The following is a 27,308-nucleotide window of genomic DNA, read 5'->3' as shown; positions in this document are numbered from 1 at the left end:
ATTTTTTTGGGAGTTCGAGGGGATTGAGATAAGGAGACCCACTTTCTCCAATGTTGTTTTTGGTCATGATGGAGGTCTTAAGTAGGATGTTGAAAAAAGTTGAAGGTGCTGGCTTGATCAGGGGTTTTAAGGCTGATGGGAGACGGGGTGAAGGGGAATGTGTCTCGCATCTTCTATTTGCGGATGATACTATCCTGTTCTGTGATGCGGAAATAGAGCAGATCCTTCATGTGCGGATGCTTCTCCTTTGTTTTCAGGCTGTGACAGGTTTGAAGGTTAATACCTTGAAGAGTGAGATGGTTCCAATAGGGGAGGTTAATAATGTTCATACCTTGGCAGAGATTCTTGGTTGTCGGATTGGGTCTTTGCCTATGACCTACCTTGGTATGCCATTGGGGGCTTCCCATAAGTCCCCTTCTATTTGGAATCCTATCTTGGAGAAAATTAATAGGAAGTTGGCCGGGTGGAAGAAGTTGCGTTTGTCAAAAGGAGGTAGATTGACGCTTCTTAAGAGTACACTCTCTAGTCTTCCTACTTACTATTTATCTCTTTTTACTATCCCCTCGCATGTGGCTAATAAGATTGAGAAGGTCCAGAGGGACTTCATGTGGGGGGATTCGAAGGTTCATTTGGTGGGGTGGGATAAGGTGTTTGCTCCTAAGGCTAATGGAGGTTTGGGGATAAGGAAGTTAACTACTTTTAATAGAGCCTTATTAGGAAAATGGTTATGGTGGTTTGGGGTTGAGGAGACTCGTCTTTGGAGGAGGGTTGTAGCTTTGAAGTTTGGGGAAGAGTGGGGGGGATGGTCTTCTAAGCTAGGTAGGGGTGTTCATGGATGTGGTTTATGGAGAAGTATCCGAAAAGGTTGGGAGGTTTTTAGCAAATATATCCGGTTTGAGGTAGGGGAGGGGAATAGAGTGAAGTTTTGGACAGATCAGTGGTGTGGGGACTTACCACTCCACCTATCCTTCCCGGTAGTGTATGGGATTGCCACTAATAGAGAGGCTTCTGTGGCCTCGTCTCTCGAACGGTTGGGGACCGAGGCTCGAAGAAGCTGGAAGGTTCTTTTACTTAGGGATCCTAATGATTGGGAGATGGGAGATGTGGATGATTTCCTTCACACCTTGGCTTCTAGTTTACCTCAATCTGAGCAAGGTGACCGTATGATATGGAAATTGTCGAAGAAAGGAGATTTTAACATACGCTCGTTCTACGATGGGCTTCGAAGCCCCTTGCCTATTATCTTTCCTTGGAAAGGTATTTGGAAGGTTAAGGCTCCTACGTGCGTCTCTTTCTTTGTTTGGACTGCAACTTGGGAGAAGATTCTTACAGGAGACAAGAAGTAGAGGCTTTGATTTTGTTGACTGGTGCGTTATGTGTCGTTGTAATGGGGAGACGGTGAATCATTTGCTTCTCCATTGTAAAAAAGCTTATCAGTTGTGGAGCTTGGTGTTTAGATCCTTTGGGATTTCTTGGGTCTTGCCTAGATCGGTTGCAGATATGCTTTTCAGTTGGTGGAATTGGTTTGGAAAGCACTCCTCTAGCATTTGGAATTTAGCTCCGATGTGCCTAATGTGGTGTATTTGGAGGGAGCGAAATTGGCGGACTTTTGAGGACATGGACAAATCCGATGACCAATTGCTTGCTTATTTTTGTGGTTCTCTCTTTGATTGGTTTAGGGCTTGGGGACTCACCTCTAGTGACTCTCTCCCTTTGTTCCTTAGTTCTCTTCTTTGTAATTAGCTCTTTGTTGTTTTCAGTTTGTTTTCTAGTCTTTTTCTTCTTCTTTTTGTTTCTTTCTCTGTACTCTTTGCCCTACCTTATGTTTTCATGGGGTAGTTTCTTGATTATACATCTTTCTTATTTATCAAAAAAAAAAAAAAAAATACATCTTCTTCCAACCAGCCAACTTACGCTCGATTTTCTCCAATATAAGATTCCAAATAGCGGGGGACTTGTAGGACGCCCCCCCGTGGCGTACAAAGATAGGTCATGGGCAAAGACCCAATCCGGTAACCCAAGATCTTTGCCAAGACATGAATATTAGGAACCTCCCCAATGGGAACCATCTCACTCTTCAAAGCATTAACCTTTAATCCTGTCACAGCTTGGAAACAAAGAAGTAGCATTCGAACATGTAGAATCTGCTCCTCAAAACAGAATCGTATCATCTGCAAACAAAAGATGTGAGACACATACCCCTTTACCCCTTCTACCATCAGCCCTGAAACCTCAAAGTAAACCAGACGCTTCAACTCTTTTCATCATCTTACTGAAAACTTCCATCATAACCAAAAACAACATAGGAGAGAGCAGGTCCCGTTGTCTCAATCCCCTTGAACTCCCAAAAAAATCAGCTGGAGACCTATTAACCAAAACAGAGAACTGGACTATAGATATGCATGTACAGATCCACCTACACCACCTCACCCCAAATCCCATTCTCTTCAACAAATCTAAAAGAGCCTCCCAGTTCACATGATCATAGGCTTTCTCAATGTCCAGCTTACAAATAACCCCCGGAATCTTACTCTTCACCCTACTATCCACACATTCATTAGCAATAAGAACTGAATCAAGTATCTGTCTGCCACCCACAAAACTGTTATGAGACTCAGATATCAGCTGATCCAAAACCTCTTTCAAGTGGTTTGCCAAAACTTTAGCCAAGATCTTGTATACACTTCCCACCAAGCTAATAGGTCTAAAATCTCGGATGTTGGAGGCACTATTCTTCTTAGGGATTAGGGCTATTAAAGTTGCATTTAGAGATTTTTCAAACTTATTGTGTTGATAAAACTCCTCAAACACAGCTAAAACATCTCTTTCCACAACTCCCCAACAATGGTGATAGAAGGTCATAGAAAAACCATTAGGACCTAGAACTTTATCTCTTTCCAATTCTTTCACAACACGAAGAATCTCCTCCTTTTTAAACCTCCATTCAAGCCAGTCCCACTCCAACCCTTCAATTTGATCAAACTCCAAACCTTCCACAAAAGGCCTCCACTCCTCTATCTCCTTGTACAAGTTTTTATAAAACTGTACTACTTGGTCTGCCATCTCTGATTCATCCTCATAAGTAACCCCATCCACCTCCAGCATACTAATATGATTATACCTTCTTCGAGAGTTTGCCACCTAATGGAAGAATTTGGTATTGTTGTCTCCTTTCTTAATGCAAAGCATCCTCAATTTCTGTCTCCACGAAACTTCTTCCAAAGAAAGAAGGTTCTGTATTTGAGATCTCATCACGGCCCTCTCACCTATTTCCACTTTCGAAAGGCCAGACTCCCCTTCCTTAGCATCTAATAATTTCATGGCCTCCAACAACTCTTTCTTTTGATGACCTACATTTCCAAACTCACTATGATTCCACTGAATAATCTCTCCTTTTAGAGCCTTCAACTTCTTAGCAAGCACAAAACTGGGAGTATTGGAGAAAGAGTATTGATTCCACAATGAATGAACTCTATCTGTGAACCCCTTTGTCTTTAACCACATGTTCTCAAACCCAAAAGGACTCTTCCCCCTCAATATCCTCCCTGCCTCCACTAATATGGGGAAGTGGTCTGAGAGAGGACGGGGCAAGACTTGCTGGATCACATCGGGAAAGTGATCCTCCCAATCATGAGAAACCAAAACCCTATCTATCCTGGACATTGAAGGCTGATCCGAGCCACTAGACCAAGTATAACTCCCTCCTTCCAATGGCAAATCTATCAAATTGAGCTCCTCAATGAACTCAGAAAAATTCTCCATAGCTGGAGTAAGGCGCGATCCCCCCAACTTTTCACTTACGAAACGAACAACATTGAAATCTCCTATGTAACACCATGGAACATCCCAAAGTTGCTGAATTCCAATTAGCTCATCCCATATTTGCCCCCTTAAGTTATTATCGTTGGGGCCATAAACCCTAGAACAAGCCCAACTAAAACCATCCCCCACACCCTTCCACCGAACCGATACGGAAAGTAACCCACTATTACCTCTAACTTTTCTAAAACCCTCCTATTCCACATCATCAAAACCCCACCAGCTGTCTGATCCGCATCCAAAGCCACCCAGTCAACATAAGGACAACCCCACAAGTTGCAAACCAACTGTTTATCCATACCAGCAATCTTAGATTCTTGAAGGCAAATTACATCACAATTCCACTCTCGAAGTAAATTTCTAACCACCAAACGTTTCCATGAATCATTCAATCCTCGAACATTCCATGACACCATTTTCAACTTCATAAAAACTGTTTACTTCCTACTCCAATCTCAGTATTGTAGTCAAAGAAGACTATCTACCATCATAATTAACCGAGGAAATCAAATTCCTTAACTCCCTCTTCCCTTTGTCCTTGGACACAGCTTTCCAGTGGGCTGCATCTTTTCTATTTAGCAGATTGGTAGCCTCAATCTCCCTCTCAAGCCTTTGTAGAAGCTTAATACCCATCTCCTTGTGTTGACCCAGAGAAAGCCCTATCATTTTACTAAAACTAGGGATTCTATGTTTCACTCAATTAGAAATATCCAAAGTATTTTCAAGCCCCAAAACCTCATTACCACTGTTCAATTTAGTCGACATAGCCAACCCCATAGGAGTGATAGTCATCAAAGGGGAGGGACTATCCACATCACCCAAACCCATGTCTGCACTAACCACTTCTCCCTCCGTCGATACTCTCGTCTCAGGATAACCACAATCTGCTGATACCACTAATTGGTCAACCTGATGGGGAGTATCTATCCCTTGAGTAACCCTTGCAAAATCAACCCAACTACCTTCATCTCCATCCTGGACACCCAAATTTGCTATTCCAGCTCTCGATAAACTTAGAAACAAATTGGACAAAAAAAGACCCATTAATACCCTATCACTCTCTGTTTCTGCCTTACCCAATGTCATCAGAGGCTCATCAGCATGAATCCTGTTAGAAAAGGGCATTCGACCTCTATCGATGAGTTCACGAGTCGACCCATCGCCTTGGTTTGAGGAATGACAACCTCACGAGCACAATCAGAGCTCATCACCATCACCAATGAGTGAGTTTGCACTATATCAGCCTTGCCCGGTGTCATCGGTAACTTCTCAGCGTGAAATCCATCGGAAACAGAGCTGGTGACCTCCCTCGCAGGCTCCGCAGGTCGACCCACCACCTCAGTCTGAGCAATAGAGATATCGTGACCTGTTTTAGAGCTTGCCCCCATCACCGGCTCGTGGGCTTCAAGTGTTAATGGTCTCAGGTCAAACAAGGAAGAACTCTCACCAACTTCGAATCTGATTGGGCCTGTAGACTCTCTGTTCAGCAAATGTGGAAGGCCCACAGGTGTGTCACAGCATGGGTCTAAGCCCAACACAGGCTTCACTTGACCCCGCGTGTCACAAATTGTGCCTAAGCCCACCACTTGCTCCTTTTGACCTCTTGTGACCCATTTAAAGTTGTTAAATCCACCTTTATTGCAATCCCATGCAACACATCGCTTTCCTTCCCCATTCACCTCCATGGTCAATCCCTTCCCTGTCTAGTAAGACTTCCTCAGATCACGTTCTTTTCCATATGCAGATTCATTCGAATTTGAACTGAATCTTAATGGAAATCTCTTTTTATTTCCAACTGGATTTATCTCTCCCAAATTAAAGTCCACATTAATGCACCAAGAACCCACATTCTCCTCTTCTTCCAAGAGTCGTCGGACATGGTTTGCTCGCCAGGTTTTCGTTCAACACCATCTGGTCACCTTCTGGGTTCTGCTTCACCACCTTGTCTTCCCCTAAATGCGACTTCCCCTTATCATGGATGCTCACTGCTGGTTTCTGTCCCTACCTTGCACTTGGTGGCCACGCACTGTCTCAACAAAAGTTTTAGACGCTTAAATCCCTGAATTATCCTTATGAGGCTGAGCAACAAATTTCGACTGACCAGAGCCACCATTCACATAGTATTCAGGTTCTAGCATCTTTCTTAATTCTAGCCCAAAAACCCTCCACCCATTCTTTTCTCTGCCCTCTGTAATAATAATAGACCTTCTAGACCCGCCAACTTTGAATTCAGTCAATAGTATAAACTGGCCAAAAGAGTTGGAACTCTGTTGGAAAGTATAAGCTAAATCACCCTCTCTGAAAGTAAAAAATTGCTTGGGACTTATCCCAATGATGATGTGTTCTATATTCTTCATCAGCCATTATGCCGCATTTTTACCCATAAAAATCGACTTCATGAAGTATTTTCCCCGTTCGAAAATCCTTAACGAAAAATACCGTCCCCCTTCCTCTACCACCAATTGAAAAAATTTGGATTCAATAAAAATACCGCAAGAACCACCCATAATAGATAGATCGAAAAGAACAAAAGAACTAAATATCTAGCTAATTCGAGGTAGCCGGGCCTCTCACCAAGAGCACTTCTCCAAACACTTTTCTAAACTAAGCCCCAGATTTGTAGACCATTTCAAATTCAGATGTTACTACTGAGTCTATAGTACTTGTGAAGCACTTAAAAATAAGTCCATTTTAAATAGAGACATTGAAGATTTGCATCCTTATTTTGACTTCTTAGATTTGCCATATTTTCTCATTAATTTCAGCTTTGAGTTATGTTGTGATAGCCTGCCTAAATGTAACTATTAGCTAGTTTATTTCCTAGTAGTAAAAGATTATAAATAGGCTTGTTATGTAAGAGTAGAATCAGTTTTTACTTTTTATTATTTATTTTATTTTATATATATTTTTTAATGTAACTTTAACTTAGTTTTAGACCAAGACAGAAACTTTGTTTCTCCAGTTTCTTTGTAATTCCAGCTTTAATTCTTAATTCTAAGGCAATTCTAGTTCAAGTTCTCAGTTATTTGATCTTGATTTCCATCACAAAGGGACCCACTATACTCTTTACTCTTTATATGGAGGTACTTAGTGTTGTGCTTGTGGGTACCATAGAGGGTGGGTTGATGATGGGTTCAGAGTTAATAGAGGTCCCATAGAAGAGATGATTATCTCACCGCCCGCCCTAAAGCACATAAGAATAAGATGAATATTTAGCAAGTTCTCAGCAGATGCATTGCAAAATAAAATCATGTTACCGCAAATAACATATGTGTGATACTGTATCTTCTATGGGACCTTTGTTGACTTTGAACCCATCATTAATTCCGGCGAGCTACTTCCAATGGGGGTGGAGGATAGTGCTATGTTTTTGGTTGAGGTGGGGGAGTTAGACGATGATGAGTTTTTGGCTGATTTGTTATGTTGGAAGGTGGGGTCTTTCTCTATAGTCTATTTGTGAATGCCTTTATGCTCCTTAGGTTAATTTATTGCAGCTTGGAATGTTGTGATAAAAATACTAGAGATTCGGTTGGCTGAGTGGAAGTTGTATTTATTAAGAGTGGTCGACTTACATCACTCAAAAGTACTTTGTCTAGCTTACCTTTGTTTTTTTCTGGTCTCTTTTCACTATTCCATTTGATGTTTCTAACAAGATTGAGAGGACTTAGCTTACTTTCACGTGGGGCGGAGAAAATGGCAAGGGAAAGTTTCATTTAGTGAGTTGGGGTAAGGTGTGCTCTTATGTAGAGTATGGGGGGATGGGGGTTATCACCACTTTTAATCAAGTGTTGTTGGATAAGTGGTTATGGGAAAAGATCAATTCTGGAGGGGAGTTATTAAGTCAGAATATGGGGGGAAAATTGGGGAGGCTAGCCTATGGCTATAGTGAGAAGACCTCATGGATTTAGCTCATGGAAAGGAATTGGGGCTGGTTGGGATAAATTTTTTACTTTCTTGTCTTTTAGTGCAGGGAATGGTAAGAGAATCAATTTTTTACATAACGTTTGGTGTGGGGATCACTCACTAAAGGAAGTTTGTGTCACTAAGATTCTTTAGGGATTTTTAGGATTTGGAGCTAGGAGTGAATGAATTGAGGGAGCTGCTTTATTCTTGGAATATTTCAAAAGGCAATGAGTATTTGCTTATTCTAGACCCTGTATGGGAAGGGGTGGTTCAGTGTACCATCTTTTTATGAGTGTTTGAGATAGGTATCTGCATCATAGTTCTCATAGAAGTGTGTGTGGGCTAGTAAGGTGCCACATGAGGTGACTTTCTTTGTGTAGCTGGCCCCTTGAATTCTATTCTAATTTTCTAACCTTGGATAATCTTATTAAAAGGAAGGGGGTGGTTGGTAATAGATGTATAATGTGCAAGTATAGTTGCGAAATAGTAGATCATTTGCTACTTCATTGTTCTATAGCTTAGGAGTAGTGGTTTTTTGCATTTATAGTGATGCAGGGAACACCAAATACATTTAAGATTTTGTTTCTAAATTTGAAATTATTTTTGAATTTGAAATTTGAATTTTGACATTAGTTTTTAATGTCGAGGTTTTCAAGGGATCTGATTTGGCATTTTCCATATTAGTATGATCCCTAACAAGGGGGGTGGAGTACTAAAGTTTGTGGGAGGACTCATGAATGTGGCCTTTGGAGAAGCATTCATGAAGGGTGGGAGAGCTTCTCTAAACATGTCTTTTGTAGTAGGTGAAGGCACTCGTATCCGCTTCTTGCATGATATGTGGATTAGTGATAATACCATAAAAAATCTCTATCTTGAGCTCTATGTGTGTTCAGCTGCCAAGGGTGCTTGTATCTTTGAGGTTTTGTGGATTCCGAAAAGCTGTTAGAGTGTAGAATTTAGGGTTTTATAGAGCTTTTGAAGACTAGGAGCTAGCTGCATCTTATTCTCTTCTTCAGTTTATCCAAACTCGTATTCCTCGGGGTGATAGGAGAGATACACTTTGTTGGCGGCTCAAAGGTGATGGTAAGTTTGACACCCGGTCTTATTACAATGCGATTCGGGGTACTCCGAATTCTTTGTTTCCTTAGAAGGGTGTTTGAAAACCAATGGTTCCTAAGCGAGTGGCTTTCTTTTTGTTGACAGTTGCTCATGATTGGATTCTCACTTTGGATAATCTCATGCTTAGGGGTCGCCCTTTGGCAAATCGGTGTTGTATGTGTTGTTGTGATGGGGAGTTGGTGGACCACCTTCTTCTTCATGGTCCTGTTACACATACCTTATGGACTTTTATGCTTTAGGCTTTTGGTATACATTGGGTTATGCCAGTTTCGGTGGCGGGATTGTTATCTTGTTGGCATTAGTGGCTTGGGAAGCATAATTCGAACATTTGGAATTTGATTCTAGGGTGCTTAATGTGGATTGTTTGCTTGGAATGAAATCGTCGCTCCTTTGAGGATATTGAGAAGACATTGGATGAGTTAAAGGTTTTATGCCAGCATAGTCTTTTTGAATGGTCTCGTTATTGTGGTTTTACTGATTATTCTTCTCTCTTTGAGTTTATGTTTTCTCTTAGATTAGTTTCTTGATTACCCTCTTTTTTGGTTTTGTTTTATCTTTTTCTTGTTGTTCATCATCATGAACAACTTGTACTCTTCCTTATTTTTTCATTAATAATAGTTCTTTGATTACCTATAAAAGAGAAAAAAAAGAAAGAAAGTATAATCCCTAAAACCTATTTAATTGGTACTCCTGTAAATGGTGAAAGGGAGATGATTTTGAGTAAGAATAATTTTATGATGAGTTGAGAATATGTCTCCTCCTTTGTTCTTTGTGTTTAGTGCTGATGCCCAACGCCCTTAGGTGGTGATGCCTAGGGTTTGTAGGCAGATTCTAGGTGGTGAAGCCTAGGATTTGTACTGTTGTTCCTTTATTTCCTTTTATCTCCCATTTTCCTATTGTATTCTGCATCATATAGCCTTTGGAGTGATGTAGATCGGTTGTTTCATGTAGAGAACCGTTTGGTTATCATTGAAACTGGGTTTGTTGGCAAGCAACTCCTCATTTTATCATTTGGACCAATTGAATAGAGAAACCGTAGGACTTTTGAAGATGATGATAAATGAATGTTGGATATTAAGAATGGTTTTTTGAGAAACTTTGTTGAATATCATACTACGATTGGGGGGTGGGGGTGGGGGAAGGGTTTCATGTAGATCTGTAGTTGATTTTTTGGATCACATTGATGTCTGTTTGTAATTCTGTAAGGAAGCTCACCATTTCAGGCTCCCCTTTTAGAAAAGGTGTCATTAGGTTAATGACATTTTGGATGATGAAGCTCCTCCCTGAATGCTAGTCTTTGAGGAGCAATTAAAAGGAGAAGCATCTTGTTCTGATGAAATATAAAATAAAATAAAAAGAAGAAGAAGAAGAGAAGCATCTATCAAGCATTGTTTTTGGGTTGGGGTGGGGGGGGAGGATGAATCTGATATCTTATACCATTATTGGAATCCCTGTGGGAGCTATTGGTGCTGGAAAAATGTCTTCTTCTTCTTCTTCTTTTTTTTTTTTTTTTTTTTTGGGTACTGCATGTCCTTAATTATGTAATTAAAGTCAGCAATGAACTTAAAAGACAGAGGACTTATGCTTTGTGGCAATTAGTGGAACCTGAAGTGACCTTGATCGCCACTCTTGCTCTTAATGCAAATAGACAATTTGGATTGGCATGTTGGCATGGGTGTTTTGGGAAGCATTGCAGTGGTGTTATTTAGAATGGAATTTCTTTGTGCATTATGTGGTGTATATGGAGTGAAAGAAATGCTAGATACTATAAAAGAGTTGGAAGTCTCTGTTGTGAAACTAAGGACTTTATTTCTCTGTTTTGACCTTGTACATTTTGGAGGTTAAATATTATGTAGGTGCTTCTTTTGTATACTTTCCATGTACAAAGGTTGCGTCCTTTTTTGCTCTAGGGATAACAATTTTGGCCAAACTATTGGGTATGTCCTGCTGCCCTGGGTGGCATTTACCTGCTTTGATGAAGTTTCAGTGGCAGGGTGGGGGTGGGTTTTTAATTGTCCACCTGCAGTAGGTATGGGGTGGGGGTAGGAATTAGCTCCCCTGCCTTGCATCACACCTGGGTATAATAAGAAATATATATGAAAAATATATTTAATTTAAATAAAAACTAATCCCCTTTATTTTTCTTATTTTTTCTTTGAAGCAGTCCCTTCCCTGCTCTCTCCCTCTGGTCTAGAACTATCTTAGCTGTTGCCCCTCAGGAGGTGGTATCTAGTTTGTTGGATGCATGCAGCGTCACTCTCACAGCAGTGGGACCACATGTTGTGAGTTTGATTTACCGTAAATATTTTCTTAAAGGCCTTTTGAATGATGAGAAATTGAAATTTTACTACATGTTCATAAGGTTTCGACAAGATCTAGACTTTTTTGTGAAAATACATAATGCTGCATTAGTTCATTAATGTTACTGTAGATGCCAAGTTTCTTGAGCAGCTAGTTCTTGGAAGGAAACAAGGAAATTTGCATTTAGCTGCACTTAAATTGGACAATTGGAATTCTAATCCTTTCAGTCTTAAAATTGTGTTTACATAGGAATTTTGTGTTTGTGGATGTGGGGCTTTTTTTAATGTGGTTTAACTGTGAACTAATTGGTATAATAAGCATCTATACTGCATATGCAAACTGGAGATGTCTCTACCCATTTTACGGTTCTTTTTGATGCAGCCAAACATATCTTATAAAAAGATCTTACCTCCTTTTAATTTGTTCTTGTGAATTCTATAGACAAAAAGTTTATATTAATGGAAGATTTGTGTCTAGAAAGATGTGATGATGTTTAAATGCTATTAATTAATGGGTGGAAGATTAATTTTTTAAATAATTTATAAGATTGTAAAATTATGAATATATCCTTCTATAAGTAATAATTGTAAAATTATGACTAATAATGGGCACAATTTCCATGATTTTTGTTAGAAATATTATGACATTATTCTTACTGCAATAATTGGTGTCCCAAAGCTATGGTTTTGATATGACCAGTTGTTTTTCTTTTACCTATACTGCTCCACCGTGATTGGTCCTTCACAACTTGCAAGTTGCAAAATTTGAAGTTGTCATTCATTTGATCATTTCTTTTTTCTTCTTCTCAGCATTTACAGATAAGGGAAAGTTTCTCTTGGCAGCACGGAGGTATAGGCATGGTGCTCACACTGGGTTTATTGTATCACTTGATGCCGATGACCTATCTCAAGGAAGTAACGCTTATGTTGGAAAATTAAGGTAAGATATTCTTTTTACTCATTTCAAAAAAAAGGTAAGAAATTCTTTTTAAAGAGTTAAGGTGACACCTTTTCTATGTTGGTGTGTGTGTTATTGACTGCAGCTATCATTATCTGCAGGCTAAGTTTTAGATTTTCAGTTTCAGTTTTTTAAAGAGTCTCTTAGTTTCTCAGTAGATAAATTTTGGGATATTAAGATATTCTACAAGTGTGCATCTTCCGGTTAAGCTTATTCTGCTTGAGAGGCCATTTGCGGATTTTTTTAGAATTTTAAATCCAAAACATGCTAGGTTGTCTTTTGCAATACACAACCAACATTGGGTTCAACGTTTTTCTACTTTGCTTGTTTTTCCAGAGCTCAAACTGCTGATGTTATGCAGCTAAACTTGAGATTAGCAACAACTGTAGAACTCATTCTATTATTGTTCAACTGGGTTGCCTGGTTTGCAGATTAGTCCCTTTTGTGCTATTATAATATATAACTTGTGTTTTCTATCTGCTGGGTTAGTTTTGTTGGGTGAATTTTTTAAATTGGTGACCAGATGTGTAATTTGTGTGGTACAAAAATAAAGAGTGGTGGTGCTCTTACTAGACATCCTATTTCCAATTTCCTCATTGTTAATGTTTGGCCAATGAGCTCTATCTCAAATGCCACCCGCTCCCCTTGTAAGATCAAGGTGGAGAGAGGTTCTAGTTCATGATCTACTAGATGTGTGTAATGTACCTATAAAATAAATAAATAAATAGAAAAGTTATGTTTGGCAAACTCCCCATTGCCTCCAAGAAAGAAGGGGAATGATGAACATAAAATTGTGGGTTGGAGGTTGTAATGTGGCAGAATCTTGGTTTATCTATACTATTGTTGTAATGTTCTATAGTTAAAAACTAGGTTTGGGCAGAAACTTCAGATGTTACACCAATAATTTTGATCTTGTTTTTTAGTATCTATTTAATTTGAGGCCTGGCTACCTCTGATTAGTCACAAAATTTGAGGTTTTTACTTTATTGTTATGGGAGGTTCCATTTTCTTTTTTGTTGTGTCCAAGACTTCTGAATTCTCTGTTGAGGAGGGAGGTACTTATTATATGTTACGTATTTATGAGAGAAATCGAGAATCGCTCCGATCAGTTTTCATGGGCAAAGAGAGTGCAAAGCGTTTGCTAGCTATTGTGGAGGATCTCATGTCCAATGTAACTACGGGTAATTTCGCATGAACCTTCAGAGATGGTGATAAAGTATTTATTTTGCAACTAGGTTCCAATGCACATGGCAGTTTTCTTATGATCTTGGAACTTGTCCATGGCCGTCGGAAAGACTTTATCGTGGTGCTAGAAGGTAAATTGGGTAGTGGGTGGAGAGGGTTTGGATTGCATCTGCGGAAAGCCATTGCTTCTGAGATGCTAATCAGCAAACAGCCTCAATATGTCCTGAAACTGATAGTGGAGAAGTCCAAATCATTACTGTTGGCGACGGCGGAGGCTGATTGAAAAGATGGTGGTGGTAGCAAGAAAGGAAAGCCATCAAAATTTGAAAATACAAACAAATCGGACTTGTGCAATCATAGCCATGATACTTGCGATTTGATCGCTGAGAAAGAGAAACCGATGTCTGAGGCTAAATTCACGCTTGAGATTAAAGATAGCGTTGGCAGCGGCACTGAACGTCATTTATCATTGGATGTGAGCATGAGAGTGGAGTGTGGGCCGGATGGTGTGTGGAAAGTTCAGTGGTCCAAAGTCCAAGAAGTGGGCCGAAATGTAAAGCCCAAGGAACAAAGTCTCAAAAGCTTTGATAAGCCTTTAGCGCCCTTCAAACCAAAGCCCAATCGCCAAACTGATATTCCCAAGCCAGTTTCAGTATGGCGGCCCAAGCCAAAACAAACCCACCTTTTTTCTTTTCCATCTGACGAGACCCAAAACACTGGGATTTCTTCGTCGTCAGTCTTGGCGAGCTCTGAATGAGGTTCTAAAAGCTTTGAGGTAGTGTTTGTCGAGCCGAAGCACTCTCAAGCTGTTCCTTGCAGCTCTTCGATGCTAGCCCAGCCAATGAAGCTCTCTGATAATGCCGAGATTGAGTTTCTCGACACCGATGGGGGCGATACAGAATCTCTTGATTTCGATGAGACCGATGTGTCAGTAACCATCTCTAAAGGTGAAGTTAACTTGCAGTGAGACATTAGATTGTTACTTCAGGAACATTCCGACAATGTTGTCAAGAAATGGGGGAATTCAGAGTAGTGGGTTCTTGAATTACGAGATGGAAGGAGAGTGGCGGTTTCGATACAAATTTCTCTACCACCAGGTGAAGTCACAAAGGTTTTGGGAGAGCAAAATCAGCTGGTCTTGGTTCCATTGAGGTCTTCAGATTCTTTGGAGGTGTCATCAGCTCAGTTTGAGGGGGATTAAATACTTGTGGAGGACTAGATTTCAGACACCTATTCGGAGGCTGCTGAGCTACCTAACGAAGGGGGTTTGTCACCTCTAGCAGCGGAACCACTAGCTTTTTCACTACCCTTGGCCATGGAAGGATAGGAAGTTGTGGGTGTGGAGAATCCAGTGAGGAAAGAATCTTACTCTGAGTGGTTCCAAAGTAGATTCAATGGGTTTGATAACTTCTTGGGTGTGTCCTTACAAGGTTTGGAAAATCAAGCGACGGATTTCTTGTTAGTTGTTGAACCTGAAGTACACCATAGGGCTGCTTTGGAGAAAAAAGCATGTGACTTGAAGTGTTCAGGAGTGAAAGGTATAAGAGAGTTTAAGGGACTATTTAGTTCGATTAATTATGATTCTACTTCATCTAGGCGTAACGGTACTAATAGGGAGTGGGCACTATTTGGTTCGAAATGAATTTGAAGATACTCTCCTGGAATGTTAGAGGTTTGAATGTGGTTAAGAAAAGGCTTCAGATTCCTAACTTGTTGCTTACCTGGAGGGCTGATATTGTATGTTTGCAGGAAATTAAACTTGAATGGATAACTAGAGGAATTGTTCAAAGTATATGGGGCTGTCCATATGTAGATTGGCTATACCTGGGTTTTGAAGGTGCTTCTGGAGGTATTGTTCTGACGTGGGACTGAAGAGTGATGGAAAAAGTGGAAGAAGCAGTGGGGTATTTTTTTGTTTCATGCAAATTTAAGAATGTTGGGGATCAATTTGAGTGGGCGTTTACAGGAGTATATGGGCCAAATTTGAATACGAGGCGTAGGAAAATGTAGGTGGAGCTGACAGGGTTGATTAGTTGGTGGGATTTGCCATGGTGTATAGGAGGGGACTTCAATATAATCTGCTTCCCATCAGAAAGATTAGGGGCTGCAAGTTGTACTCGAGCTATGTATGGATTTTCTGATTTTATCTCTCTCCATGGGCTGATGGATATACCTATGGATGGGGGCCTTTATACTTGGTCCAATACTTCCTCCACTTCTAGAATAGATCGATTTCTTTTCTCTCCACTCTTGGCGGGTCACTTCACTATGTTTACCCAAAAAAGACTATCCTGGGTACTTTCAGACCACTTCCCAATTCTACTGGAGGGGGGAAGTCATCGGAAAGGTAGAACTCCTTTTCGTTTTGAAAATATGTGGTTGAGGGTGGAGAATCTTGTTGATAAAGTGAAAGCTTGGTGGGCATCTTATTTGTTCCAAGGCAACCCGAGTTTTATACTAGCTAAGAAGTTGGCAGCTTTGAAGTTGGATCTAAAAAAGTGGAATGAAGCAAAGTTTGGTAATGTCACTATTAAAAAACCGCAACTCTGGAACATGTTGAATGATTTGGATGTTAGAGAGGAGACTCAGCCTTTAACTGTTGAGGAAAAGTTAGAACAAACTAATCTTCGTACCGATATTGAAAAGCTCACTATTTTAGAAGAGGTTAGTTAGAGGTAGAAGTCTAGGGTGTTGCATTTGAGGGAGGGGGACGCAAATACCAAAATTTTCCATAGAATGGCTAATTCCCATAGAAGAAATAATGGTATTGAGAGTCTTATGGTTGATGGAATCTTGTCTTCAGATCAAGGTATGATTGCTGATTGTATTACTCAATTCTTTATGAAATTATATTCTGAGGAGCAAGTTGATAGACCGTTTCCAGAAGCCTTGGTATTTCCTAAGATATTTGGTGATTATGCAGATTGGCTAGATAGACCCTTTGATGAGGTAGAAATTTCGGAGGTCATACAGAATTTTAATGGTAACAAATCGCTTGGACGAAATGGGTTTCCAACGGCTTTCTTCCAAGCTTGTTGGGGAATTCTCAAAACTGATCTTATGGTTGTTTTTCATCTTTTTTTTGCTAAAGTTCAGTTTGAGAAGAGTTTAAATGCAACTTTCATCACTCTCATACCCAAAAAAAATGAAGCAATTGATGTTAAGGATTTTCACCCCATTAGTCTTGTTGGGGGGGTTTATAAAATCATTGCTAAGGTCTTAGCCAACGGACTTTGCACAGTTATGGAAGATATAATTTCAGCTTCACAGAATGCTTTCGTGAGGAACCGGCAAATTCTTGACCCTGTACTTATTGCTAATGAATGCCTTGATAGTAGATTGAAAATTGAGTTGCCAGGGCTACTTTGTAAATTGGATGTTGAGAAGGCCTTTGATCATGTAAATTGGGGATTTCTTATGCAGTTACTAGAAAAGGGTGGGTTCTCTACTAAATGGTGGTAGTGGATATTCTTTTGTATATCTACAGTTTGTTTCTCTATTCTGATAAATGGCTTTCCTTATGGGTTTTTTGAGAGTTCCAGGGGGTAGAGACAAGGTGACCCATTGTTCCCTTTTGCTGTTTGTACTGGTTATGGAAGCCCTTGGGAGAATGTTGGATAAAGCTGTCCATGATGGTCACATGTCAGGCTTTGGTGTGGGTTGTGAAGAGGGAAGATCATTGACGGTGTCTCATCTTCTCTTTGTAGATGACACTTTGATTTTTTGTGGTGTTGATCTGGATCAGGTTCTATTTCTCCGTATGATCCTCATTTGGTTTGAGGCGGTCTTTGGTCTAAAGGTAAATTTGGGTAAGTCAAAGTTGGTTCCTGTTGGTATGGTGGATAATTTGGATTTATTGTTGATTGTCCTTGGCTGTAAACAAGGTACTCTTCCAATGAAGTATTTGGGTCTTCCTTTGGGAGCTAAATTCAAGGATAAGGCAATATGGAACCCAATTCTAGAGAAGATAAAATGGAGATTAGTAGGATGGAAACGTTTGTACTTATCCAATGGAGGTAGTGTCACTTTAATTAAAAGCACTCTATTTAATTTGCCCACTTATTTTCTATCTCTATTTCCTATTCCTGTAGCTATGGCTAACCGAATTGAGAAACTTTAGAGAAATTTCTTATGGGGTGGCATTGGAGATGAACCAAAATTCCATTTGGTTAAATGGGCTACTGTTTGCAGTCCCATTGCATCGGGTGGCTTGGGGATAAGGAAGGTAAGACTTTTTAATGAAGCTTTGCTTGGGAAGTGGCTGTGGAGATTTGGGATGGAGAGGGCTACACTTTGGAGGCAAGTGATAGAGGTGAAATATGGCAGTGAATGGGGTGGTTGGTGTACTAGCCCTGTTAATGGTCCATATGGTGTTGGCTTATGGAAATATATTAGTTGGGGATGGCCTTCTTTTTCTCGCCACATTCTATATGATATTGGGGATGGGTCTAGGGTGAAATTTTGGCAAGACCATTGGTGTGGTGAGACTTCTCTTGTAGTCAGCTATCCTGAATTATTTAGAGTTTGCCGAGACAAGGAGGTTAGTGTGGCTGAGCTTATGAAGCTTGATAATGGAGTCCTTTTTTGGGATGTAAGTTTCTTTAGGGGTGTGCATGCTCAAGAATTAGAGGCACTGGCTGGTTTCATGGATACCATTTATGGTGCTTCGGTGAAAGGGTTTGGTGAGGATAAGATGTGTTAGAAACTTGATAGAGAGAAGGGCTTCCTAGTTAAAGACTATGATAGTCTCTTAGAGCAATCACATCAGTTCATAGATAATCTTGCAAAATACAAAAAACAACTCTTTTTACACATTTTGACCAAAAAAACACCCACATCAGTGGGTGTAAAATTGTGCATAAATATACAAGAGCTACAGTAAAACGTGCATATATACAGTTATTATAGCTTTTCTATACATTATTTTAATAATTTCTAATTTTGCTCATTTTTTTCTCTCCTCCATCTGCAAAACCAACGCCCTCATCATCTGCTTCTTCCTCTGATACACACTCCCATAGACAAAATCAAAAATCAACCACAAAAATAAAAAATCAACAACACACACCCACACACCAATGGAGACAGAGAGAGAGAGTGGATTGGCACTTGTGGCGGATCAGCGTGCTTGGATCGGAGTTTCAGATTGGCATGCTTGGATCGGCATTCTTCTTGCCGTGCTTGGATCAGAGTTCTTGCCGTGCTTGGATCGGAGTTTCTAATGGAAATTTAAGATTGGCGTTTGAATTTCAGATGAAAATTTCAGCTTGGATCGGAGTTTTAGATCGGCGTCGTGCTCCCTGCTTGGATCGAAATTTCAGAGAGGAGTTTGGAATAGAGAGGAGTGAAAATGTTGGAATAGAGAGGAGTTTTAGAGAAGACTCTAGAATAGAGTCTCGTGAGTGGAGAGAGAGGGTTTGAGATAAAATAATAATAAAAAAGTGAGAAAATGATTATTTAAATAAAACAGATGATAGAATAGATAAACTGATGTGGGTGTTTTGTAAAAATAAGTGTGTAAAATAGAAAAAATAGGTTTTTAGTATAAAATAGAAGAAAAATTTACACTAACTGATGTGGTTGCTCTTAGTGGGCTCTAATGACTATTGCTTTCCTTGAAAAAGTATTTGAAAACAGAAGATTCATTCTCGAGTAGCTTTCTTTGTTTGGATTGTTGCTTTGGGGAAGTGCTTAACGATTGACAATTTACGAAAAAGGAAGGTTTGGATATTGGATTGGTGCTACATGTGCAAGTGTCATAGTGAATCAGTTGATCATCTTTTTCTTCATTGTCCGATTGCAATGGATATATGGGCTATGGTGTTCGGATTGTTTGGAGTGAGCTGGGTTATGCCGCAATCTGTAGTGGGGCTTTTAGCATGTTGGCAAGGTAGATTTGGTTATCATCAAAATGGGTATAATATGGTTGATTGTTCCCCACTGCTTATTGTGGTGTCTTTGGAGAGAGAGAAATAGTAGGTGTTTTGAAGATAAGGAGAGATCAAGATCAGATTTGAAGCTATTTTTCTTTAGAACTTTAATGGATTGGTTGGCTGCATTGCGGAACCAATCATTTTTATCTTTTCTTGATTTCCTAGATTCTTGTAATTTTTGTTCTTGATTGTTTGCCCCCTTGTACACTTCCTGTGTACTAGGGTGCTCCCCTTTTTGATATCAATAAACTTATTATTTATAAAAAAATTTTGGTTTAGAACTGCCCTTATATCCCTATGTTTAAGTAAAGACAAAACTAAAGGACAATCCAGTAAAAATACAACTTGAACTCCCACTAAACATGGCCTAAAAATAGAGACACTCTCCTGTTGATTTTCAAATTGTTTTATTCAGTTATAAATTATATTTTCAAAATAAAAATTATATATATAAAATAAAAAAATGCTTTTTTTTTTTTTTTTTTTTGCTACAAAATAGGATCACTAAGAGTCATGACACTCCTGGTCGTATTAGTAGTAAAAATACAACTTTAACTCCCACTAAAACATGGCCTAAAAATAGACACTCTTCTGTTGATTTTTCAAATTTTTTTATTCAGTTATAAATTAGATTTTCAAAATAAAAATTATATATATAAAATAAAAACAGGTTTTTTTTTTTTTTTTTGGCTACAAAATAGGACCACCAAGAGTCATGACACTCCTGGTTGTATTAGTAGTAAAAATACAACTTTAACTCCTACTAAAACATGGCCTAAAAATAGAGACACTTTCTTGTTGATTTTCAAATTGTTTTATTCACCTATAAATTAGATTTTCAAAATAAAAATTATATATATAAAATAAAAACAGGTTTTTTTTTTTGGCTACAAAATAGGACCACCAAGAGTCATGACACTCCTGGTTGTATTAATAGTTCTAAAAACATGATATTAATGAAAAAACGTCTAAATCTCAAATTGGAATGAATGAAAAATTATGACACTAAAAAAAAAAAAAAAAAAACTTCAACGCATGCGCAAATCACGTGTAATGAGGCTAGTTTTTATTTTAATACGTTGGAAATCCCTTGTATGACTGTTCATAAGAGTGAGTTAAAGCTCAAGAGGTTGACAAAGTGTTTTGATATGTAAACCTATCTGTATGCTTCCCCAATCGTATCTGTGCCAATGGTATTTGTTGGCAACTAAGAATGGCCATTTTTGTAGGAGTGCTAATACAGGCTAGAAGCTAGAAACTTGAATAGGGTCTGATGCCAATTTTGATGTCAGGTCTTTAAGCATTTAACACTAAATTAGATTTCTTGATATTAGCAACAAAAAAAAAGGAAAGATTTCTTGATGGGTTCTTGAATATGTTTGATGGCTGGCTATTTGGTATTAAAATAGTGAATAGAACAACACTCAAGATTAATGGCAATAGGGCTTTGTGATTGGTGGCAAGCTCAGCGACGGTGGGTGGCTAGGTTGAATTGCACCGATTTCTTGGGTGGTTGAGTCAAATTGTGCCTCTCTTATGGGTTGGTGGGTTTCTTGTGCTGATCTAGTAGGTGGTCATGGGTGGGTTTTCTTGTGTCAATCTGGTGGTGGTTGGTGGGTTCTGATATGAAGGGTTTTTTTTTTTTTTTTTTTTTTTTTTTTTTTTTTTTTTCATTTTAGGTCACACCAAACACTTGAAAATATTTTCAATTAAAATCATTTTACATCTTAAAACATTTTATGCTATCAAAAGATTGGATCTTGAATATGTTTGATGGTTGTTTGGTATTAAAAAGATTAGACTTACTACTAAGCAAGGTCTCAAGAGAGCTCTCCATCGCAAATTAATGCTTGAGCACTAGACCTAGCTTTCCCTTGCCTCATATAAATCTACAAAGGGGGGCTGCCAGTTATGATTCCCATCAAGTGCTTCACTAGATGTTAGAATGGAATGAAACTACTTTCTGCTTTTAAGTTAAATAAATAATTTACTTCAGGAAATAAGTAGTAGCCTCTATTTTCTGTTTACATTCTCATTTTAATCTGAAATGTGTTGCAGCTCGGACTTTCTCGGGACAAATTTTACAATCTATGACAGCCAGCCACCACACAGTGGTGCAAAACCCTCAAGTAGCAGAAGCAGCCGCCGTTTTGCAAGTAAGCAAATTAGCCCTCAAGTTCCTGCTGGCAACTTTGAGGTTGGGCAGGTCTCTTACAAGTTCAACCTTCTGAAATCTAGAGGTCCAAGGAGGATGGTTTGCTCATTCAAGTGCCCGTTGCCTGGAGAAGCTTCCAACAGCAAGTCTCTGGACAACATCAATGTGAAGAAACCAGAGTATTCTTTGTCTGAATATACAGTTTTGAGGAATAAAGCTCCTAGGTGGCATGAGCATTTGCAGTGCTGGTGCTTGAATTTCCATGGTCGGGTGACAGTAGCATCAGTGAAGAATTTTCAACTGGTTGCAATAGCGGATCAAAGTCAGCCAGGAGGAAAAGGAGATGAGGAAACAGTTCTCCTTCAGTTTGGGAAGGTAGGGGATGATACCTTCACCATGGATTATAGGCAGCCCTTGTCAGCTTTCCAGGCATTTGCAATTTGCCTCACCAGCTTTGGAACAAAACTGGCATGTGAGTAATATTATATTCTGCTCTTATTCTGTATATGCAAGAAAGTGGTGTCCTGGTCCTGGATATTTGTGGCGATGGTTATTATGTACATGTTGCTATTGTATGAGTATGACATGGCTTTTGTGTAATATATATATTGGTAGTAGACAATCTTAGTGCCAGCAAGCATTGGTTTTTTATTTATATATTTATTTTTAATAATTTACATTGTTTTGCATCTGTCTGTGCAACTTTGTGTATATTATAAAGAGAATTGTTAGTATGAGGATTTAAAGATTTTATCTTCGAAATGAGATGTGTACTACTGCACTGTATCCTCTTTCTCTCTCTCTATTGTAATTGACAACAAATAAGATATAATTATTGAGCCTAGTGACGATTTAAAAAAAAGGGTAAAATTTAAGTACAGTATTCAGGTTAAAAAAGGGTAAAGCTTAAGTACAATATTTAGGTATTACTAATTAGATTCTCTTCTTAAAATTTAGCCATGTGGTTTTATTTGTTACTAATTAGGTTCTCTTCTTAAAATTTAGCCATGTGGTTGTATTTAACTAAAAATACGCTTCCATCACATGAGAAAAAAACCATATGACTGAATTTTAAGAGGAGAATTTAAGGAACAATACTTAAGTACTTGTACCTAAGTCTCGTCATTAAAAAAAATGGTGAAAATGCATTTTTTGTCCCTAAATTGACTCGGTTTCCAGTTTAGTCCATACTTTTTATTTTTACTACATTTAGTCCTTATTTTGAAAAAAACCATCCATTTTAGGCACTCAAAATACCGACATGGTCAATAAAATAATATTAAAAATGCTACATCAACAACCAATTAATTTTTTTTTTAATTTATCAATTTTAACAAATTTAAAAAAAGATAAAACAAAATTAAAATCCAAAAAATACATCAATTTAGACTTGTGTTCATCTTTAATAGAGCGCTAAAGAACACAAACCCAGATTTTAAATTTGGATTTTCTTACATTTTTTTTGTCCTTTCTTGTCAACCAAACACAAAAACACAAGCACAAACCGATCTCTAGCAAGAACACAAACACAAGTCTAGCAGCAGATCTTCTTAAACCACAAAACCTAGATTTTCTCAAATCATAAAACCTAGATATACAAAATAACAACTCAAACGCAGATTTTCTCATCTTTACGAGAAACCAACACAACATCAACTTAAACCAAACACAAACCGATCTCCAGCAAAAACGTAAACATAAATTTCAAACCTAGAAAACAAAACCATAAATTTCAGAACTAGAAAAATTCAAAACAAACAAAGACCATTAAAGCAAAATCCCTTCAAAACCAACCGATCCTTGCAACTTCCCAATACAAACAAACCCATGTGAAACTGAGAACCCGAACCCATATAAAACTAAAACCATGACCGAAGATTTAAGATTTTGAACCTGAGAAGCCAAGTCTTTGAGTGGATGTGTCAAAGTCTTCAATTTCGGTGTGGTTGGCCACCTTCATTGTCCATAAAGCTCCATGGTTGAAGTGAGCCCGAGCTTGAGATTTGATCTAGACGACTCCATTCCCAAGCACTCAATCAATTAAGGAAAAGAGAAAGATTAAAGACCCACAAAAAAACCACAAATCCATAAACTCGAATCAACCACCAAAAAAAAAAACCCAAAAAACTAAAATTCCATTCACAAAAATTGGCTTCTGAGAGAGAGAGAGAGAAAGAGAGCATATGAATTTTCTGGCTAAAATGGGAAATTAACCTTGTTTGCCAAACAATATAATTAGTAGGCATTGTTTTGAGAGAGAGAGAGGGCATATGAATTTTCTGACCAAAATGGGAAATTAACCTTGTTTGCCAAACAATATAATTAGTAGGCACTGTTTTCAAATTATATTTTTTACTAGCATCATGAGTCTAAGAGACTCGATTTAGGGCCTATAAATCGAGTCTCAAAGACACGATTTTCTTGGGTTGATCACGTCTGATGTGACATTTTTTCCACGTGGCGACCACTTGGAAATCGAGTCTCTAAGACTCGATTTATAAGCACCCTTTAAAAAACAAGTAAATGTTTTATAAGCGCACCCACCTTCTCTTCTTCTCTCTTTCTCTGTTTTCCAATTCCCTAACTCTCAGGTCTAACAAACAAACACAAAGTCAACAATCGCCACCCCAGCTTTTCGCAACTTCCTTAGCAACATAACCGAATCGGTCCACAACAACCTCGCCCAGCATTGCCTGTGGTCTGAGCTCGTCGACCCAGGTCGCGCGGCTTGGGTTACGCTGGCCTAGGTCGCGCGGCCAGGTCGCATTGGTCGGGGTTAGTTTGATTTGATTTTGTTCTTAGGTTTTTTTAGGACTTTGGAAGTTTGAGAAAGGAGAGTGGGAGAAGAACTGGGTCTAGGTATCCAGACACTTGAAAATATTTGTTGCAGATGTAAATCGACTCTTAGAGACTCGATTTACAGGTGGATGGCACGTGGAAAAAGTGCCAACTCAGACCCGATCAGAACATGAAAATCGACCCTCAAAGACTCGATTTATAGTCTAAAATCGAGCCTCTTAGTCTCGAGATGCTAGTAAAAAATATAGTTTGAAAACGTGGCCTACTAATTATAATGTTTGAAAATCAAGGTTAATTTTCCATTTTGGTCGAATTTTCTTTGGGAAGAACTTATTCTTTTGAAAAATCTATTGAAAAACCTGCATGTGGCATCCAATGAAAGCCAATCCATCTATTAATGCTTGGCACTTGGGAATTGGGTAATTTGGGAGATGTACCCAAGCATGGCAGCCATGTGTTTCAATTTTTTATTATATTTTATTTTGAGTGTATGTTAATATTGATTAATATTGTGGTTGTTAATTGGTTTGGTATTTTGTTCATATTTGGGTATTTTAAGTTTGTTAACATTTGGGTATGTGCTCGGTTTATTGATGATATTGAACTGGGTTCATGTTCTTGTGGTTATTGTTCAAGATAAATTCAGAACTTAATTCATGTTATTTTTAATTTTTAATTTAGTTTTTTATTTTGTTAAATTGAGATTTTTTTTTTTAATTATATGCTGATGTGGATGCTAAATAAGTTTTTTAATTATATGCTAAGAGGTGCTACATCCATAACATTTTTACAACATTTTCACAACAAATCATAGGTGGTTAATTATTATTGGTTCAAATTTAAACCTAAAACCAAGATTACTTTTTTGCCCCAACAATAACAACCAGTAACAACCTGTTACTTAGGATTTGTTGTAAAAATGTTGTGAAAATGTTGTAGGCATATCATTTCTCTTATTTTAATGACCATGTAGGCGTTCAGAGTGCCAACAGTGCACTTCGTTGGCCACGTAGGATATTTCCGTTAGGGAACTAATGGTAGGGACTAAAATGGATGACGTTTTTCAAAATAAGGACTAAATGTGGTAAAAATAAAAAGTAAAGACTAAAATGAGACTCAGGTCAAAATGTAGGGACGAAAAATTCATTTTAGTCTTAAAAAAATTGGTGTTGTTTTAAAATATTAGGGAGAACGAGCATTTTTAATAAAAATAGTGTCTTTTACAATTTTAAGTTGATATGAAACAGTATCTTAAGACATGATTTTAGTGTCAAGACCAAAAACAAAAACAAAAAACAAAATCTATATTTCCTTTTCTTTTTCTCCCCCACTCCTCTCCTCACTTACAAAATCTACATTTTCTTTTCTTTTTCTCCCCCTCCCCTTACTTTTGTTATGGACACCTTTCTTCTCTTGCTGCCATTGACTATTTCCTTTCTCTATCTCAGCTGCCTCTCCTCTCTTTTTACATTTGGAATTGCTATTTATTTTACAAAGGCATAAAAAAGAAAACCAAAAATAATGAAATACATCTTTATTTCATTGAAACGTTTGATTTTACATTATATAAAAACATAAATAGAAATTATATACCTTAACCTTTTCCTTTAATTATAATTTAGAGAAATTACATCGGTTTGGTTCTCTTTTACATTTTCTTTAAAAAATGTAAAAATGACGTGTAATATATAACTATTCTTTATTACATAAAAAGACCAAAAAAAATTTCTCCAAAAATCTATATATCCTTCCCTTACTTTTACTAAAAATACTTGTTTAAGTTGTTTAAGATTAAATGGATTACCTAATATTAATAAAAAAAATAATAATAAAAAGATGTTAACAAAACCTTAATACAAAAACTAAATTACTAATTTGGCATTTTAAAAAGCAAGAAAAATAGTTTTTAAATAAAGAAAGTATTAAATAAAAATTAAATAGTTATTGTGGGGGGTCAAGAAGAGCCATCCCCCATGTTTGAGAAGCATGTGGGCCCAATGGACCAATCCTACAAAAGAAAATCCAGGGGGTAGTTGGAAAAAGGGGTGTAGGCAAAGGCCCTCAAGCAACCCGAGGTAAGGGGCCCCCACCCTTGGTTTGGAGGCATGACCGAGGAAGGCAATCGGTTCCAGTGCGGGAAAAGAGAGAAGGAAACTTGTCAAAGAAGCTCCCATTACCTCTGCATTAAATGCATTGTACCAATCGGATCAGTCGCATTAATAGCTGAATGACACCTAAATAATGCCAGGACAGTTTATAGCTCACGCAGCACACCTTCCAGAGGGGAGATGGGACAAGTATCAAAAGGAGATCAACCACCCTACATGTGGAGGGCCAAGATGAGAAAGGGAACCATTATAAAAAGGGGAGGACACCCCCGAGATGACGGATCAAGAGATTTAAGGAGAGAGAATACTCAAACTTGTACTCCCCAAGAGTGTGACTAGATCCCTTGGTTGACCGAGGAGACATTTATAAACCTTGCTCTTCTTTTATTTTTGTATTGCGATGCCTCTTTTCTTCAGGATCTATTCTTGTTAACTTTAGCCCTTAGATTAGGAGCCTACAAAGTCAGTCCACTGCACCCATCTCTACAAATAAATTGTTGTGGGCTTGATACCAAAGCCCAAATACTTCAGTGCAGGCCCTTTTGGTATCTTTTTTCAAATGCTCCCCACAGTTATTATTCAATTGATATTTAGATATAAATAATATCTCATTAAATTTTATCATTGTAGGCCTCAAACAATAGAGAACATACATGCCATATTGTTGAAGTATTGAGATATAATTTATTGTCATAAATAAATGCCAAATTGTCAAGAGTCTTGTAGTTTGACCAGTACATTATGATATTTTCATTCCCTTTACCCCCAACTCTCAATGTATTAAAAATAAAATGCAAACCACTAAATAACAAGGTTACAGAAGATCTTTCTCAAAAAAAAAAGAAAAAAGAAAAAAAGAAGAAGGTTACAGAAGATAAGTGGGTTTCAGTCAGCTCAACCAGTAAAGTCTCTGATGGTTGAATAAGAGATCTGGGGTTTAATCCTTGCTTACACCAAAACTGACTGATGTTTTGGTTTGATAATAAAACAGTTATTATCATGATTGGATGCCATATATTAAAACTCTCT

The 27,308-nt window shown here is 38.2% G+C and overlaps 1 protein-coding gene across 2 annotated transcripts in view; it reads left to right on the top strand.

Moving 5' to 3' along the window:
• The window catches only part of LOC115955072 (tubby-like F-box protein 7), a 32,535-nt gene extending 10,474 nt beyond the window's left edge, over nucleotides 1-22,061 (top strand). Inside the window, exons 3-4 of one of the 2 annotated variants that reach the window (XM_031073111.1) lie at nucleotides 11,952-12,081; nucleotides 21,276-22,061. In XM_031073111.1, coding sequence (XP_030928971.1) covers nucleotides 11,952-12,081; nucleotides 21,276-21,852 — 707 coding nt within the window. In that variant the 3' untranslated portion in view covers nucleotides 21,853-22,061. The remainder of the gene's footprint in view (nucleotides 1-11,951; nucleotides 12,082-21,275) is intronic. The other variant, XM_031073112.1, reaches the window with a different exon arrangement.
• The last annotated feature ends 5,247 nt before the right edge of the window (nucleotides 22,062-27,308 follow it).

The sequence above is a fragment of the Quercus lobata genome, chromosome 8, assembly GCF_001633185.2.
Source record: "Quercus lobata isolate SW786 chromosome 8, ValleyOak3.0 Primary Assembly, whole genome shotgun sequence".
NCBI lineage: Eukaryota > Viridiplantae > Streptophyta > Magnoliopsida > Fagales > Fagaceae > Quercus > Quercus lobata.
The sequence above is the reverse complement of the archived record's forward strand: the minus strand, read 5'-3'. Positions and strand labels throughout refer to the sequence as shown.